The 17,837-nt window shown below is 41.4% G+C and overlaps 1 protein-coding gene across 1 annotated transcript in view; it reads left to right on the top strand.

Moving 5' to 3' along the window:
* zc3h3 (zinc finger CCCH-type containing 3) overlaps positions 1-17,265 on the top strand; it is a 57,805-nt gene extending 40,540 nt beyond the window's left edge. Inside the window, exons 5-12 of the mRNA XM_087784661.1 lie at positions 1,348-1,502; positions 3,413-3,485; positions 3,846-4,001; positions 4,814-4,883; positions 8,657-8,788; positions 13,663-13,817; positions 13,879-14,027; positions 17,081-17,265. Of these exons, the coding sequence (XP_087640787.1) occupies positions 1,348-1,502; positions 3,413-3,485; positions 3,846-4,001; positions 4,814-4,883; positions 8,657-8,788; positions 13,663-13,817; positions 13,879-14,027; positions 17,081-17,112 (922 nt within the window). The 3' untranslated portion in view covers positions 17,113-17,265. The remainder of the gene's footprint in view (positions 1-1,347; positions 1,503-3,412; positions 3,486-3,845; positions 4,002-4,813; positions 4,884-8,656; positions 8,789-13,662; positions 13,818-13,878; positions 14,028-17,080) is intronic.
* Positions 17,266-17,837: the final 572 nt, after the last annotated feature.

Below are 17,837 nucleotides of genomic sequence, written 5' to 3'. Positions count from 1 at the left end.
CATAACAGAGTTGAGAAGTGTTTAGTAAAAAGGGCAAAGCTGGTGTTAAATGGGAGACATGTGCAACCGATCTTGTCCCTATCTTGCGCAATAGGCTTCAACAAGTCGGGGTCAAGTACCTCACGTCGCCTCCCTGCCCAACACTTGTCCATCAAATGGAGCAGGGAATGGGGGAGGCTGAGCGGGATCGGCTCCGGCCTCTGAAACGCTGGTGAAAAAGTGTGTAATCAGAGTTAAAGCAGAGAGGTGGGATCACGGTGTGAAACGTTCTGGCGGAGTGCGCCTCACTTACCCCACCGCCGCCCCGTGTCGGGGTTAACTGCCATCTGTGTTAACTGTTCGTGTCATATCCCCATTAACCTCCATTGTGGCTTGGCGGGCCACCTGCTTCTGCTTCACACCTCCCTGGGTGGCAGTCGGCGCTGCACATTAGCCTCCATTACGGCTCCCCTGGCTGCAGTTGCCCCGTGTAGGGCAGCTACTGATCTTGTACCAGGCGAGCCGAGTGTCTGCGCCGCTGAGTTATGGCGAGCGGTTGAGCCGCCCGAGGTCCGATCCTACTCTTTTTTTTTTTTTTTCTTTCTTTCTCTCTCGTGCACATCAGGGGTCCGTGTCAGTTGTTTTGCGCTCGGCGTGCGTTCAGGTGCCCCTCTCTCTCTTTGTGTAATGGGAGGCATGAACTCTCGCTCCAAACCCATTTCCAGCCCATCTGAAATACGGCAGCAAATTACCTCCAGCGGCGCCCTGCACACCAGCCCCAATCCGCCCAAATAGAAGTGACAGGACAGTGCAATTTATCGCCATAACCCATGCACCCCCCAAACGTGTCCCCTGCATCTTTTGTACACACACACTCGAGCAGCAGTGGCTCCTCAGCTGTGAGTGTCGAGGCCCGTGATGCTGTTGTGCGTCAGTGTTTTTGTGCGCGTTTGTGTGTGTGTGTGTGTGTGTGTGGGCTATCCTCCGCAGTGTAAGGGCCAACCTCACTGCTCTGGCCCCCTGCCCTGCCTATTATCTCATTGATTTCCTTCTCTCTTCTTTTCAATTCTCTCCATTTCCACACTGCCGTCCTTTCCATTAGAGGAGCAATTTAACAGAGTGCTGTGACACGAGGGGAGGGGGGCGGCGGGGTGGAGAGGTGTTGGACTCCAGAATGGGAAACATAAAGTGAGGATGGGAGATAAAGTACAAGTGCCGGTGCGAAGACGCGGGGAAGTGATCATCCCGGGTTGTTACACGGGGGTGATTGCACAGAAAAGCGCCGTGCGGATCGCCTTCGAATTAAAGTCGAGCAACGACGAGATTTTAAATCCCTTAATAATTATCTCTTCTGTGTGTGTGTGGCAGGAGTTTCCTCCAGAGAAGAAGGAGAACATCCCCTCCCTCGCAAAATCAGCGCTGGAAAGGAAGCAGCGTGTGCTGGATTCGGGGATCGCTCTACAGAGTGTCGGCCAATAAGCTGTCCCGGACAGTCTCGCCCAACATGTCAATTAACAGAACAGGTAACAACTCAACGTCGTTCATCAGCACACATGGGTCACAGTAGAAGTTACAGGTTTCAGAATGCTATAGATTTATAGAAATCATGTCAGCACGCTGTTTCTGACTTGCCGGCGAGACCGATTCTGGGAATTAACTGTTTCAATGATTTCAACAATCTCTCATTTTTCTCTACAAAACTCAATTTTAGGAGCGCTCTTAACTGTTAACTTTCATTTTAGTTCGGTCTCAATGTTAGAAATCTACCATTTTAGCGTAAAGAAAGTCAGATTCCATCTTTTGTAATTAACAACGACAAGCAGTAATTGGTAGTACTCTTATTGGTAAATATTTATCTAAACCGTTTGATTAGATTCTTTATTTGACACACCTTTATTATTTCAACATAAATAAATATTTGAGTATCTACCATAGTTAACACCAAAAGACTAAACATACATGCACATTATATTAAGACCTAGAGTCCATATAATAATAAAAACAAAAATAAAATTGTAAGGAATGGTAATGAGAATAAAAATCATAAAAATCAAAAAATATTAATAAAAAATATCAACAAAAATGTACAAAAGTGGGTGGAGGTATTGGCAGTAATCATACATTGTATATTTTCTTCATTTAATAGTGGGTATGAAGGAGCAGCAGGATCCTATTCCTTGTATAAAGTTCCAGAAAGAGACCTGATCATCTCGTAACAAATATTCCAGACAGTTTATAAACAGGTCCTCCTCTAACGTTACTTATCTCGTTTACTTGCCAGGGACAAATGAGACTTCCTAGTTGAAGACACTAGTTGGAGAGAAAGTCTGTGTAGTTAACACTGTGGCAAATTAAAGTAGTAAAGTAGGAAAGCACTGCTTGGCTCACTCCTCTTGGATGGAGAATTGTGGTGCGACTCCAGAAGTGGTCTGTGAGAGCAGCAGGTGATCCAGGAGTGTTTATTCATGTTTGTGGCTGTTACTTTGTCCACACACCACGTAATGGACTTAAAAGAACTGGCCCGCTTTGCCATCCACAATAATAAAGTTGTCATCTGTCAGGACGGCGAGGGGGGGAGGGTCTGGCGGTCCTGGGCGCTGGAGATTAAAACCAGAATCTGCCGCCACCTCCCCGCATACGTCTCCTTCTCTCCTGGAACCATAGCTGCAGGGGAAATTGAAGAGCTCCGTTCTTTAGGGCACGTGACCCGCATCTCAACACGCTCCCCCTGCCAGAGCAGAGTCCTCAGGTGCGGTCCAGGACCCGCTCTCCGGGTCTGCAGCCACCTGCTCTTAGTAAATCACCGGAGAAGTTACACTCGATTAGAGTCCAAAAAGGTTTTAATGGCCAGCGCGGCGTCACCTCAGCTCACCTCCCAGTGGTGTTTACGATGTTTTCTACTGAGCTGGATGTTTGACACTGACGAGAGACATGGCAACAAGATCATATACCCAGTTATTGAGGGAACAGACGCACCATTGCACACTTTCTGGTTCTCTTTATGACAAGTCTTCGCCCACCTGTTAAACAACTACCAGAGAAAAAGTTTTCAACTGTCCTGTATTTTTTTCATACTTCATCTATTCGAATCTTTTACTCACACTAGTGTTAAGTTACAGACAGTAGCGTGTTTTTACTGGTCGTTTTTTTAACAATCAAGTTTTAATTTCATTGTTGATAGTTCAATAAAAAAAATTAATTTGCTAAACTTTTCTTTTCTTCGACAACTAAATATTGTGTCTATTATTTAATTATTGTTTCAATATTCATTCGTTCTCTTCCTATTTTCAGTATAAGATAATTTGAATTAGAGGTTAAGAACACCCTGGAATATTCTTATCGTTATCCATTTTCTCATGTCATTATGACGATTGAATAAAGCTTATCACAACATCCCAAATTAAACATTTTTTCTTTTGCCTCTTAACTTCAGGTCGCATCTCCGGCTCTCCACACGCCTCCTCGCCAGCTCTGAATCGGACCTTCAGCACTCGCCACTTGGCCAGGTAGACTTCCTCTCCCTGGAAGATTTCTGCCTACATATCTAAGTTTCAAACTTTTTAATTAGCAGCCGTTATAAAGCGGCGGTTCTGCTGGCGCTGCTCATCATACAACAGCACCATCATGAAATCAATCGGGCCAAGACGGCTGCATTTGATCCGCCTTCTCTCTCCCTCTCTCTCTCTCCAGCTATAATATTAATTACCTTTCATCGCTGTCAGAGTCACGGCCAGTAAAGCCAGCAGCAATCTTTTAAAATTAGCGTAGGATGGACACTGAGCCTGGACAGCACGTGCGGACTGTCCCACTTCGGCCTGCTCCCATTTTCTGACTATTCCTGTTGATCTTTTGCGTCTCCGTTTCAGCCGGGCCGTCCAGCGGAGCATAGCCATCATTCGACTGGCCCGTCAAAAGAAGCAGCCCAGACAGTACTGCATGTACTACAACCGCTTTGGCAAGTGTAACCGTGGCAACAGCTGCCCCTACATCCACGACCCTGATAAAGTTGCTGTCTGCACTAGGTAAAACAATTGTGTGTGTGGTTGAGTCGGATCATCTTTTTTTGTGTAGGGTTTTATTGATGTGGCCACTAGAGACGCTCCTCTTTGCTCGTACAGGTTCTCTTCACCCATTCATCTGGCAGCTATCTTAGCTACTATGGGACGAGATCTTTCATTCATCATGAATTTTTTTTTGAAACATGAAAATGAGACCGGCAAACAATAGTTGCCATTTTTGCATACATCTTTCCTTCACAGGTATATATAATTAAAAAGCAACAATTACAGATGCAATTCACAGTCAAACTGCAAACAAAAAAATGTATTCCATAAGCTACTTCTGCAGGTTTTTCAACACATTCACATTTATCTATTACAAATGTAAGCAAACTTCCTCATCTGTAACACAAATGTGCCTTTTAAGTTTGAGGGAAGGGACATTTCTTTCGTTGGTTCACACAATCTCAACTGATACAGAATGGTAATGAACTCAAGCGAAATATCTACACAACTTAAGTGGAAACTCATTAAGGAGAAAAAGGAACTATTCATTTGTTAAATAAGTTTAATAACCCAGAAATCGCAACAGTTTCATTGAGGGACAGGTGAGACTACACAAACCACTTAAGACACATGAAGATTTCTTGGATGTTCTTTATCTCACACATTCTTGTAGAGAGATTATTTTGTATCTCAGCCAGTTTATAAAAAAAAAGCTTATTCGTTCTTTTTTTAAGCCTTTTATTTCTGTCATCTGTTTTTTTTGCTTTGGGAATTCCTGTGTGGTGGTGTTTAAGTGATGATGGTGTGACTCCCATCTTTCTTTGCTGCAGGTTCCTGCGAGGGACCTGCAAGCGGGCGGACGGGACGTGTCCGTTCTCCCACAAGGTGGCGAAGGAGAAGGTAGGTCACTTGACATGGCGCGTTCTACAGTTGGAACGCAGGTAACACTTCCCCGTACATTCATCTGGGATCATCTTTCCGTCTTGGAAAACCTCCCGCTTTCCATGACACAGGAGATGAACGGGATCATGTTGGGGGGGCTTCTACAAGCATGGATTGCTGGTTATCTGGTATCATGTCCTGATTCTTGAGACGCTTAAAAGTAACGTCGTCTTGTTCGAGATAGTTGATATTTGAATCATCAACATGATTGATGCGGAATTCCACTCTGATGCTGATCATCCGTATTAGATTGTTCAACTTCTTTTATTAACTTTTAAAATGATTTAAACACATTATTTTAGTTAAATTAGCAATAAAGGAATTAATAAAATTGCTTCAACTATTACTCGTATATTACCGTAAAATGGCACATAGTGATGCTGCTGTAGGTGAATGAATGCAACATCTTTAAGCTTTTTTTTTTACTGTAATATCATGGAGGTAAATGGTGTGTCAAAGTTGCCAGCAGTCGTTCTTCACCTCGCTTTTTTCTTTTTTGCCATAATACCTATTCACTTTATCTTCCCTGGGTTCTGTTTTATTTCACAGTACTTTCTCAAAGGTAAAAGCTACCACGACATTACGAAAGAAAGGTATAATTACGACTTGATAATGAGATGAAACAAGCAAAAAAGTCCAATATTTTGAAGAAAATCATTAAGCTATGAAGATGTAATTGTGACATAAGTTTAAAACTATCGTGTTTAGGAGTTAAAGGGTGAATAATTGTAAGTTAAGCAAAAAGTCAAAAAGTTTTATCTAAATCTACCACTATTCGATGATTAAAAGTGATGATTAGAAAGTATGAATATAACCACACAAATGTAGTTTTCCCAAACTCGAATAACATGAGTCAAAGTAAGCTATTAGTTTTCAGCCTGATGATAAGTTGAGAATATGTAGCCAGTTTAGTCGGTGGTCTCCGGTGGTGCAGGGACTAGAGGGGGTCTGTCTGTGCGGCCGGAATCTGTCCCGCGCTGGGAAAGTGACAAGAGTTTAAAAAGGGAAAGCTTCTACTATGTTTCAGACAAACAACCCTGCAGCAGGTGTACACACACACACACACACACACACACACACACACACACACACACACACTCTACAATGCACCGCCCCCCCCCCCCCCCCCCCACCTGTGACGGCCATCACCCTGCTGCTGGAAGTGCTGAGAGTCCAGCTGTCTGTCTGTAACGCCAAGCACCCACCTGCTCCCCACCACCACCACCGCCTCTCCTCGCTCTGATTTCAAGTGGAACCCTTAAACAGGACAGTGCGGGGGTCTCGGGGACGACATGTGAGATGTCACCCAGCAGGCCACCAAACCTGATCCGTGTTCTAGTGTGAATAGCCCTGCACCCTATCCTGGTGCCCACTACCACAAATACCCCGAAACCAAACTCTGCCTGCACACACATGCGCTCACACACATGCGCTCACACACACACACACACACACACACACACACTGGTCCAACACGTCCAGGGCACATAAACACATCCTGCGAGCTGGTCAAGCTGTGGCCTGGATAAATATTTCTGTAGCAGTTAATTAGGTAAAACTGATCCCAACGAGACGGAGTCCCGCTCACCCTGGTTCCCCCCTCCCCTCGTAGAAGTCCCTCTGAGGTATATTTAGCCCGGCCTGGCCCCCCAGCAGAGCCCTCCACGGCACCCCTGCCCAGTCCTCCACTGTCAACTGCAATTAAGGTCATTTAGCCGCCCGCGGTGACAGATTACTTTCAGGACCCTCGCGAGCGATAAAGACAAACTCTAATAAGACGAGTCTCTTTCAACAAACGGTAACATCAGAAATGTTCTCGGCCGTTCAGATGTAATTCAAGCTTTTGATTAAGATCTGCTGTGGTTAACTGGAGCCCGCTGACAGTTGTGAACGGAGACATCGCTGGGATTAAATTGAATAAAAATTAAGAGAAATGGTTGAATTGTGATATTTAAAGAGAAGTGTTTACGTCATAATAAAGGTAAATAAGTTGATTATTGACAGGATAAAATCCAAAACGGGTGAAATTATTAGATCAGACATGAGCTGGGTTATTTGGTCGTAATCATGTCAGTTGATGAGACGTATTGATGTTGAGGTCAATTAGATTGATATTCACATTGATCCACTTTAAGAGTAAATCAAATTGTTAGTTAAAAAGTCATATTATTTTTGATAAATTTCCTATTTGTCAAATATATGTTCAAAATCCAAATGTATGCTGTCCCTAGGCTAGTTATATGGGTTTCCTCTGGATACCCCAAGGGTAGTAAAAAAGGAAAAAATTCAGGGATAATTGACGTCTTTAAATTGTCCATAGGGTCTGGATACCTTTCCAGGGTGTTCCCAGCCTCTTGCCTGAAGTAGACAGAATAAGCTATAACCCTCCGCAATATGTGTAATTGTGTGAGATTAATGAAGGGATCAGTAAAAATATAACGTCTGTATCATCCCGGCAGTTCATGCTTAAATGTTTTAACCGGGTATGTTACCTCAGTCTTTAGTTTCGACGTGGCTGAAAGCTCATTGGCGAGTTGATGTTATTGATGATGACCAGTTAATGCAATTACTATTGATGGATGATGTGTAAATGAAATGATTTGTCAAACTAGGACCAGATCTCTGTCTTCCACCGGAGCCAATGGTTGGTGTCAATGTCCGACTCGGTTATAGAGTTTGTTACTTTCCGACTCATTTGGTCACAAACGTTGCTGAGGATTCTGAATCGGCTCCAAAAGATCTCTGATGTGGAAACGAGCCGGATCCAGATTTGCACCGTAATATATTGAAAATCAATGTCATCAGTTTTCGGACGTTTCTCCAATAACGCTTGATTTGATCGGCTCCCGGGGGACTCGTAAAGATCTGAGCTGCGTCCACACGAGCGGATGAATCATTAGTTTTACATAATGAGCTGATCCGAGACACGCGCTCATCAAGAGGAGTTCTTTAGAAGCTTCTTCTTATCTGGAGATCCACAAATATTGGAAATACCAATTGAATTTTAAACACAAAAAATAATCACGCTAACAAAAGTGGCTCTTCATTTTCCCCAAAGAACTCCTTTTTTTCCATTTGTTCCTTCGTTTGTCTTGTTCTTCTTATTTATCTCTTAGTTTCTATTTCCTTCTTTAACGCTTCTGTCCGTCCTTTGATTCTTTATTTGTATTATTTTTGTTCCATCTTAATGCTATTTGTCAATTCTTTCCCTTATTTCTAATTTCTTCCTCCGTACTGTGTTTTTTAATTTTTTCCTTTCCTCATTTTCAGTCCTTTATTAACTACTTCTATCATTTTCTTCCCGACTTCTTTAACAATTTAACGTTTCTTTTATCTGTACATTTTTCCCTTATCCATCCTTTGACTTTTCTTCTTTTTCCTTCTTTCTTCATTTTTCTTTAATTCTCCACTTTCTTGGTTTAATCTCTCCTTTCTTTTTACTTTCATTTCTTCTTGCCTTTTTTATTAAATCGATCTCTTTCATTCATTAATGCCTTTGGGTGTTAATCATCAATTATCATTTATTAAGTTTTTATTTGTTTTGTCCATTTCTTTTTTTTCTTCATTTTCAAATGATTTCTTTTGTTTGGAGTGAGAAGTTAAAAGTCAAAATGAAACGTGATGATCACAAAATATTTCAAACCATCCCTGACTTTTCAATGAAACTTTGCTGAAATGTATTAAAGAATTGTTTGTCATGTAAACATTGTGTTGGTCTTTGTGTCCTGTAGATGCCGGTGTGTTCGTACTTCCTGAAGGGAATCTGCAACAACAGCGAGTGTCCTTACAGCCACGTCTACGTTTCTCATAAGGCCAAAGTATGTGAGGACTTTGTCCTCGGCTACTGTCCAGCTGGAGAGAAGGTACATGAACACACACACAACAACATGGTTACAGTATTAGTAAAATCATGACTCCAGTCGACCTTGAGAAATTGTTCAACATAAATAGAAAAAAACTATAACAGCGAAAAGAATAGCTAATGGTAAAAAGAGTTTATTTTATTGACCTAAAATACATAAGTTTATATTATTATTATGAGATATAAGACAATAGCAATAAAAACAGCTTTCTTAGAAAAGGATGGGATCTTTAATATGTATTTATAAATTGAATTAAATGGCATAAACAACTGGATATCTGGGTTTATTATCAAAAGAGATGAATACAATAAAGTATACAATAAATCCGAAACACAATATTTAATAAATTGCTTGCATAAAATAATCCAAAATAAACTTCAACAAAAGTCGTCGAAGAATAATTTATACACTTAGTTTAAAAAGACATTTAATGTGAAATTCCAATGAAAAAAATGTTAAATAAAGCCTCAAAATCGTTAAAAACTTCTTTTTTTTTTCTCAAGTGTCGGCTTATAAGTCAGTAACATGTAATTACAGTGTTTAACAAGTGTTGGGTTGAGGCTAAAGTAAACAAGTAGTTTGTTAACTAACCGCCTCTCACACACACACACACAGGCAGGAACAGCTGCGCAGCATGACTGTAGAGTTTGAGTGACACATTCAGGGCCTGATGGGTAACAGAGACACCCACATACGACTCCCTTCACCCCCCTCCGCCACTCACACATATACACTAAGTTTGTCCTTACATCTACTTCAAACTCCCCTCACCACCTCTCTGCCTCCCTTTGTCTCGCACTCTCCGCTTTTTTTTTATTTTTCACCCTCTTGAGCGCGGCGTGTGAAAGCGACTGTCAGAGCTCATTTAAACGGCGTGTCGTGGAACGAGGATATAGAAAACAAAAGGGATATTAATATTTATTCTATTAGGCGAAGTGCTTAGGTCTGTGATTTTCCCGGCGTGTGTGTGTTTGCGGCGCGGCGAGGCTCTATGATGGATAGCAGGCAGTAATTATAGATGGGAAAGTGCTGAGGACGGCACTCTGAGGCAGCAGGCAGACGCTCCAGCAGCTCGGGGGTTAAGTCTGCTCCTCCTCCTCTTCTTCTTCTTCTCGCGGCGGCGGCGGCCCGCCACCATCCGTCCTCGTCCTGGCTCGTCTCGTGGCACCTCTTCGTCCATCAATCAGCGTGAAATCTTTTCAGGGAGGCGAGCGTTCTGATCCGAGATGTTCCTTGAGAAGGCTTTGATGGAAGCTTAAGTGGAGAGGAATGAGGAGCCCCAAATTAAAGACGAGTAACCCCGAGTACAAATGGGACGGGGCTTCAGAGTCGTGCTCCTGAGAAGGAAACGTTTTTGTGGCTTACACGGAAAAACATCCCTTTTTTACAAACTTTTCTTTTTTGTTGAGTCTTTTCAGTAGACTCCTCGGTGTAGAAAAGCTCTACGAATTCTCTGGGTTCTTATGGTTATATCAGAATAAGTGACATCCGTGCACGCTTACACTTAAATCCTTAATATGTTGCGCACAAGTCCATGCACATTTCCTTTGTACATTCCAATCAATGTTGAATTCAGTAAAATTGTGTTCATCCCTTTCTACGCCTCCATTTAAACGTATAAATCAGATTACAATGAGCCCAGAACCTGTGATTTTTCTCTCCACGACTGGAAAAAATCAAGATGTAGTTTATATTCGTTCATTTCAAACGACAACTAGGACGGTGCCTTGGCACTCTTACTGCAACTACAATTTAATTTGAACCTGTTCAGCTACAATTTGATATAACTGGCTGACATGATTCCATCTCATAAGACTGGCATTGCTCCTCATGGAATGTCCTGGATGCACATAGTGTTTTGTAGGGCTGGGTATCGATCGAACATTTCTGATGCAGGTACTTATAGCGAAACCTTCACTTCGATACCGGTTCCTGAACCATACTTCTTTCAATACCAACTTCATATGATCAATATTAACAAAAAGAAAACAACTTTACACTTTTAAATTATGTGTTTTATTTTTCATTTTTTGTATACTTTTCTCCCTGAGGGTGTTTTTTTGCATAAAAAAGTAATAACCACTCATTTCTTTTACTAAAAGGAGTTACCAACTAACCCGATGTTCTCTGCCTTTTCACTTAACAGTTTCTCTTCAGAAAACGTGGTTACCAAAACTTGGTTGCTGTACCACCGAAGCATTTCGATCTGTGCCAAAAAAAAACAAAAACAAAGTTCCATACCCAGCCTTCTTCTTCCTACTTGTTTTTGTTTTCAACTTTCTGGCTTCACTTCAATCTCTGTCGACTGACATCCTGCCTGAATGATCAATTTTCATGGCTGGAAACTTAGAGTTAGTTGAAGCGATCGGACGTTTATCGTTTTATTTGTTATATTATAAAAAGACTATAATCCCTTGAAATCCTTGAATCCTGAAATGGTTGCTAAAACATGCAGTAATAAAATGATCATGTTGTCCTAATATACAGGGATCCTAAGATTAGGGGATGATATAAAATATGTAAGATTGTGAACACGTTGATATCCACTAATGTAACGGCACGCTTGTCATTTTTGATCAGTTGATCGTTGGTTTCTCTGATGAGACAAGTGATATGCATAAAACATATGAATTTTGCTGTGAACGAAACACGTGCACCTTAATTGTCCTTTAAAAACGTCCATTAATGACTTTAGACTATTCTGTCCACCACAAAGTTTATGAAAACACTCAACAAGCAGCTTCACCGTCCTGGCAGTCGATGTCACCAGTTACCTTCCTCTTTCATCCTTCCATCCACTCACCGTAACTTATCCAAAGTCGCGTGTCAGCTTATTACCCAAAATGCAAATTCACGCACTCCCACTCCCTATATTTTACTGCCCCCCCCACCCTCAAACTTCCCACTCTCAGGCGTGCTGGGACGAATGTGCTGACTGGTCCTGGTTCCGGCCCAGCAGAACTCTAATAGGCCCGCAGACGTCCCAGCATTCCTTAAATCAAGTGGAAAATTGTCCACTTGTGTGGGATGAAGATGTTCCGTCCACTTAAGCTTCTCCTCCTCCTCCTCCTCCCCCCCCCCATCGCTCTTTCTTCATGGAGATGAGGAGCTTCACGCTCTGACACGCTGGAGATTTAAGAGCTGGTTTGGATTTCAAGTCAAATGTTGGATTTGGACTTGATTAGAGCTGTGTAATCATAGGGCGGGGGGGTGAGTTCAAACACTGTGGTGAGGAACCATAATAATGAAATCTGATGACGAATTATTTTATTTTCTCTTAGTGTTCAAGAAAATATGTAAAGAGATGACAAAACTAAATATGAATTAAGATCCTTTTATTTAAACCGATACGAGCCAGGGTTGGACTCGGTAAGTCCCACACACCTGAGTGAGTCCTAAGCTAACCCTAGACGCTCCGATATAAATTAAAAATATATATATATATATATATATTGGCTTCATTTGCCGATGCATGATAGAAGGGGTCGCGGCGGTAATTCGGGACACTGTGACATCATCACCGGGGACGTGTCCGAACTCATCTCTGTCACGTCTCCAAATAGACGACACACGTCTGGTGGCAGCCCTGATTTGTCCAGGACGTTGTTGTGTTAAAACCACAGACCTATAAGATGATCCGCTCAAACATTTGACAGCGAGCTGATCCCGGGCCTCGCTGGCATCCCGGGGTGCGGGGACACGGGCGTGAGGGCGGTGCCAGGGGGCGCCGGTGGCAGCGAGTCAAGACGACCCCAGGACTCTACAGCGCTCTCTAGAAATGCATCTCCAGATCCTTCCTCCTCGCACACTCCAACGCACTATTTTAGTCTGGATCTGCTTCCCACTCCACACCCCCCCCCCCCTCACCCTCAAACTCACGCAAACACCCCCCCTACAGCCCGCACCCCTGAGCGATTATAATTAGCTTCTTTGACAGGTGGGAGGGATCAGATCACGCAGAGAATGAAGCCACCAATTTACACCCGTATTACACCGTCATACACACCGGGCTGCCAACATGCACACGAACGCCCTCCTCTCTCCCTTCACCCCCCACCCACCCCCACACTTACACTAACTGTGACCCACACACACGGTAAAGGGCAGCGACTATTAAAAGTGGAAACCATCAGGAACAAAAACAAAATCACTTGCTTGGAAGTTAAAGTCAGAAAGATCCTTCATATCGGTTGAACATTTATTACGTTTATTGTGTTGAAATTAAATAGATATGAATGAAATCAAATTAGGTTAATACATTTAAAAGGAAGATATTACTTTTAAGTGAATTGAAGTACATTTAATTTAATGTATTTTGGTTTATTTTATGTAATTCGTTAATTTTATATTCTGCTTTAATGTATTGTCTATTGTATTTTTAACGTGTTTTATTTTATTCATGTAATTTTGTTAAATTCATATTTATTTATTTTAGTTCTTTACTTTTATCACGGAATGTTGTGTTTATAAAACTGTCAATAAGTTGTTACTGCTCAACAGTAGAGCGAGGGTATCGTCATGGTTTTGTCTGATTCTTGTCTGAAACCTTAGAAAATGGAGCAATAATGCAAACTTTATTTTTAACTTTATTAATACTTTTTTTGCAAAATCGTTATTTCTAAAATATTGACAAAACATAAAAAGGATTTAAATAAGTTTCAGTTACAATTGTCTGTATTTTGTCCAGGCTTCTGTAAGATTTAGTAAAGAAATGAGGAGAGAATGAACATTTTGGTCAAGAAAAGAATCATCTGTCATTTGACAGAGTGAAAAATAATAAGAATAATTTTGGAAAATAATAGGAAAGGTGGTTTGGGTTTATTTGTTCTGTTCCCTCAAAGATGCTCACCTGCGTCACCTCTTTGTGTCTGCAGTGTAAGAAGAAACACACTTTGGTCTGCCCGGACTTTTCCAAAACCGGGTCGTGTCCTCAAGGATCCCGTTGTAAGCTACAGCACCGCCAGAAACGGTCCAAACGGACCATAAGTGCACCACCAAGGACCGGCCAGGACCAGCAGCCCCCTAAGCCGTGAGACCTGAAAATGGCACCGCACAGAAGTTAAGTTTACCTGACCGTCCCTCCTCCACAGGCCTCGACTGTCGGTGGTGGTCCCACCAGAACCACCCCGGACCCCGTCCGCGGGTTCTCTAGCGCTGCCATCTTTCATCTCCCTCTGCAGCTCCCCCGAGGACGCAGACGCGCCGGAGAAGCTCCTGCCCGAGACGTCGCAGTTCAAAGGTCAGAAAATATTTTTTGGTTCAGGTTTCCTAACAATAATTTTCCTTCTTTTATTTTCTGTTCACTAAAAACATCTGACGAAGATATATATCAACTATAAAAATATATATTCCCGTTTTACTTTGACCTTTTCTATTCCTCTTTTATTCCTTTCTTCCTTTTCTATCTATAAATCATTCTGTATCTCTTTTCCATGCCTTCTTCTAAAAGTTTCACCCTTCTTTTGCTTTTTCTTTTCCTTCTTCCACTGTTTATTCCCCATGTTTCTTTTCTTTCTGTTTCTTTACTTCTCTTTCTCCATGCTTTCATTTTGCACTCCTTCCTTCTGTTTTTTTCCCTCTTCTATTCCTTAGTCTTTAATTTTCTTTTCTTTGATAAGTCCTTTCCTGGTTTTTGTTCACTTTTTATTCCTTCTCTCATCTCTCGTTTGTTTCATTTGTTTCTGGAATTTTGTTGGTGCTTCCTTCCCTCTTTTCTCCTTCATTTAACTATTTTTTCCTTATTTTATATATATTATTATTTTCTTTGCTTCTTAGCCTCTCTCCTCATTTCCCTTTTCCCATTGTTCCTACATTTATAACTTCTTTCCTTCCATTTATTTTTACTAAAGGATTAACAGCAGGAGTAAAATAACCTTTACCAACTTTTCACCTTCATAATTTTATTAAGTTGTGTATAAATATATAATAATAGGATAATAAAGGATGTGAAAGATTGAAGCTGAACAGACCAGAGACGCAGAGAAGATATTTGTCATAATTGTTTAGGTTTTGGTCTGAAAAGACATCTGATCCCCTGATAATGGACATTTTGGATCCTGGATCAGTCTCACTCTTGTTTCCTCCTGCACACACCGGCTCTAACATGTTGTGCACTGATGGTTTTTCATGAATGTCTGGAAGCGTTCAAGTAGCTTCATTAATCTAAGCTCAACTGAGGACTCGCAGCACTGCTTCAGTTCACTGCGAGTGTCATGATCCTAAAACTCTCTCTCACCCTGACCCCCGCATTCTGACACACACCTCTTTCTCTGTCTCACTCTCAAAGGTTCACTCTCTCTTGCTGACAGTCGTGCCTCTTTAGGGAGAACACTCGCACCTTTTTTTCTCACCTTCTCTCTTTTTAGTGCCGCTCAATCTGGCTTTCCTCTAGACACACGACTTATTGTGCGCTCCTGTCCTCACACACACCTCATGAGATAGCACTTATTGATCCTCTCTCACACACTTACTCACTCTCTATCTCCCAAATACACCGTTTCTGCACTCGCACCAGTGTTTAAACACACAAGGTTTGCAATCATTTGCCGACCGTCCAGAGATCGGTCCCAGCTCTCCGGGGAAGAAGTCTCTGACTTCATTATTGACTCGCTTGGAATCCGTTGGTTTGCTTTCACTTTCTTTCCGCTGCGTCTCTGAAGCGGTTTAGATTTCCCTGCGTTGAAACTGAAATTGACTCCTTAAATGACCCCTGACTTTTGAAACACACACACACATACACACAATACATTATTTTTAGGGTTTGTTAAAAGGTTTGCTTTGGGTGTTAATCAATACAATTTCAATTTCACATCTGGTGAACATACATTTGAAGATTGAGCTTTCACAAACCTGGGCCAAAGTATCTTGAAGTCCTTTTATTTTTTCGGCCTTCGTTGAGGTCAGAGTGAAACTAATCAAATGAACATGTATAAAAGCTTATTGTGTAATCTTATTTTTGCTGTTTTCTTAATATAACTTAAAGTAAGTAACGCGTAAGGTAAGTATATCCTTTTTTTCTGTTTTAATTTCTCATATAAAATGTCTATAAAAAATTCTTTTTCAAATTTTTCATTTAACTGAAGTATTTTTCCATCATAATAAGGGTATATATATTGGTCTTTTCACTTTATGGTTACAGAAAATAATTTGAGTTCTTAGGAATTTCACTTGCTCACCAGATTTTCCTTTTCTTGAAATTAACTCCGATGTCTATTTTCCTACACGTATTAATCATTAAAATGAACTTTTGAAATCTTCTCATTTTACCCAATTCCTGACCATCAATAGAACTGGTCTTAACTAAGCCTCAGTCGCACGTGTAGGAAATTCCATCACTGATTCTTAAAGCAGACCTGGTCGATCAGTGTGTGGAAAATGTTTTCAGCAGCTAAGGGTTTTATTTTTATTAAATAATATTATTTATCTTTCATTCTTTCCTCAGTGGTTTTTATTTTACATTTTTTAATTCTTATTTAATTAGTCAGGAACGTAGGTTTGCTTTAGAAAGGGTCTAGAGAAAACTAAAACAAGAATTACCTCTAAACCAAATCGAAACGGCAGACATATAATAAGTAATGAGCGAAGAGTTTCAGGCAAATTATTGGCATTTAATGAAAATGTAAAAAAAACAGCAAGTCATAATTTAGATGCAACTTGTGTTTAAAAATCGTTATTGGAAGTATTTTTATTTGTACCTCTCTTCCTAAATCCCTTACTTCAGAAGTCAGTAGTCTACACGTTTATTTTCAGTTTGTTATTTTTGGTTTGTGAGTCTGTAAGATGTTAAGATCAGGCTTAAGCTCACACAGAAACTCTAACCATTTTATAAATGTGTATTTAATAAATAAAAATGCTTATAATCTCTTGACATTATTACACTTTGTAATATTCTTTCTTACTGTATTTAATATTGTTCCATTCAATCAAGTGAAGTCCTAATGGAAGAAAAGAGCGAGGTCATTGATAAACGGAGAAAGTGAAGTTGGGAGCAGAATAATGAGACAGAACTCCAACAGATTTGTGATAACAGTGTGCAGCAGCGAAGCCTCATTAATGGTGGACAGCAGCCAAACTAGCCGCTCCTCACTTTGCATAAATTATCTGGATGTATCACCGAGTCACACGCGTTCATTCATCGCTGTCACGGCGCGCTCGCTCATCTACTCAGCGGCGTGTCATCACTCAGCGTTTCAGCAGGATTCCGATGTTTTAGCGCAGGCGGGATCAGTTTCTCATGAGCGATCACTTTGTCTCGCTCTCATCTCCACGTGGTGTTTGTGTGTCGTCCCTCAGAGAAGAAGCTGCAGATCAAACCTCGGCTGTGAGGCGTCCGGAGGCGAGCGGCCGTCATGTGAGCTCTCAGCTCCAGGTCTGTCACTCAGGGTCTTTATCCACTTCTTTTAGAGTTTCTATTCAGGTCTTTGTACTCCCCCCCCCCACCCCTCTCCCCATGAAGTCCCAATAAAACATCAACTCAGGTACTTTGTGTGCGTGTGTTTACTGTGTCACGTGACCCAGCTGTTTGAGAGGCCTTTCGTCAGGACGGTGGTGACAGACACAGCAGCGCTGCTCATTTTCAGCTTCAGAGACGAGACACTCGAGCGGACGGTGACGCCATCGTCAACTGCACAAGTGTCAGACTTCATCCCGCTGTGAGGAGAAATCCTGGAGTTTAAAATAAAGCGCCTGGACTATATAATATAATTGAAAAGTTCTGCCACAATTAAAAACCGGGACCATTTAAACTAAGTTGTGGGCAAAGGAATAAGTTATTATTATTATTATATTATTAACTGCAGGACACTTAAAACGTGCGTTATCGCTACACCCTCGAGACCCGAAAACAAATGTGTTCGTGGTATCCCTTGTTTTATCTGTAGTTCAAGGTGAAGGACCTCCACCACTGCATATGTATTTCTGGGAGCCAGGGAGGTCGTTGACCTTGATCCAGAGACGGTTAAAACCTATACAATTCTTGCTTTTCTCGCTCTCTTACATTTCATTTGTTTTTTTTATTTCAGCTTTATTACAGTTATTTATGATTCGATCC

The sequence above is a fragment of the Callionymus lyra genome, chromosome 2 (genome assembly GCF_982586985.1).
Source record: "Callionymus lyra chromosome 2, fCalLyr1.hap1.1, whole genome shotgun sequence".
In the NCBI taxonomy this organism is placed as follows: domain Eukaryota; kingdom Metazoa; phylum Chordata; class Actinopteri; order Syngnathiformes; family Callionymidae; genus Callionymus; species Callionymus lyra.
Note: the sequence above shows the minus strand (reverse complement) of the source record. Positions and strands in the feature narration are given on the sequence as shown.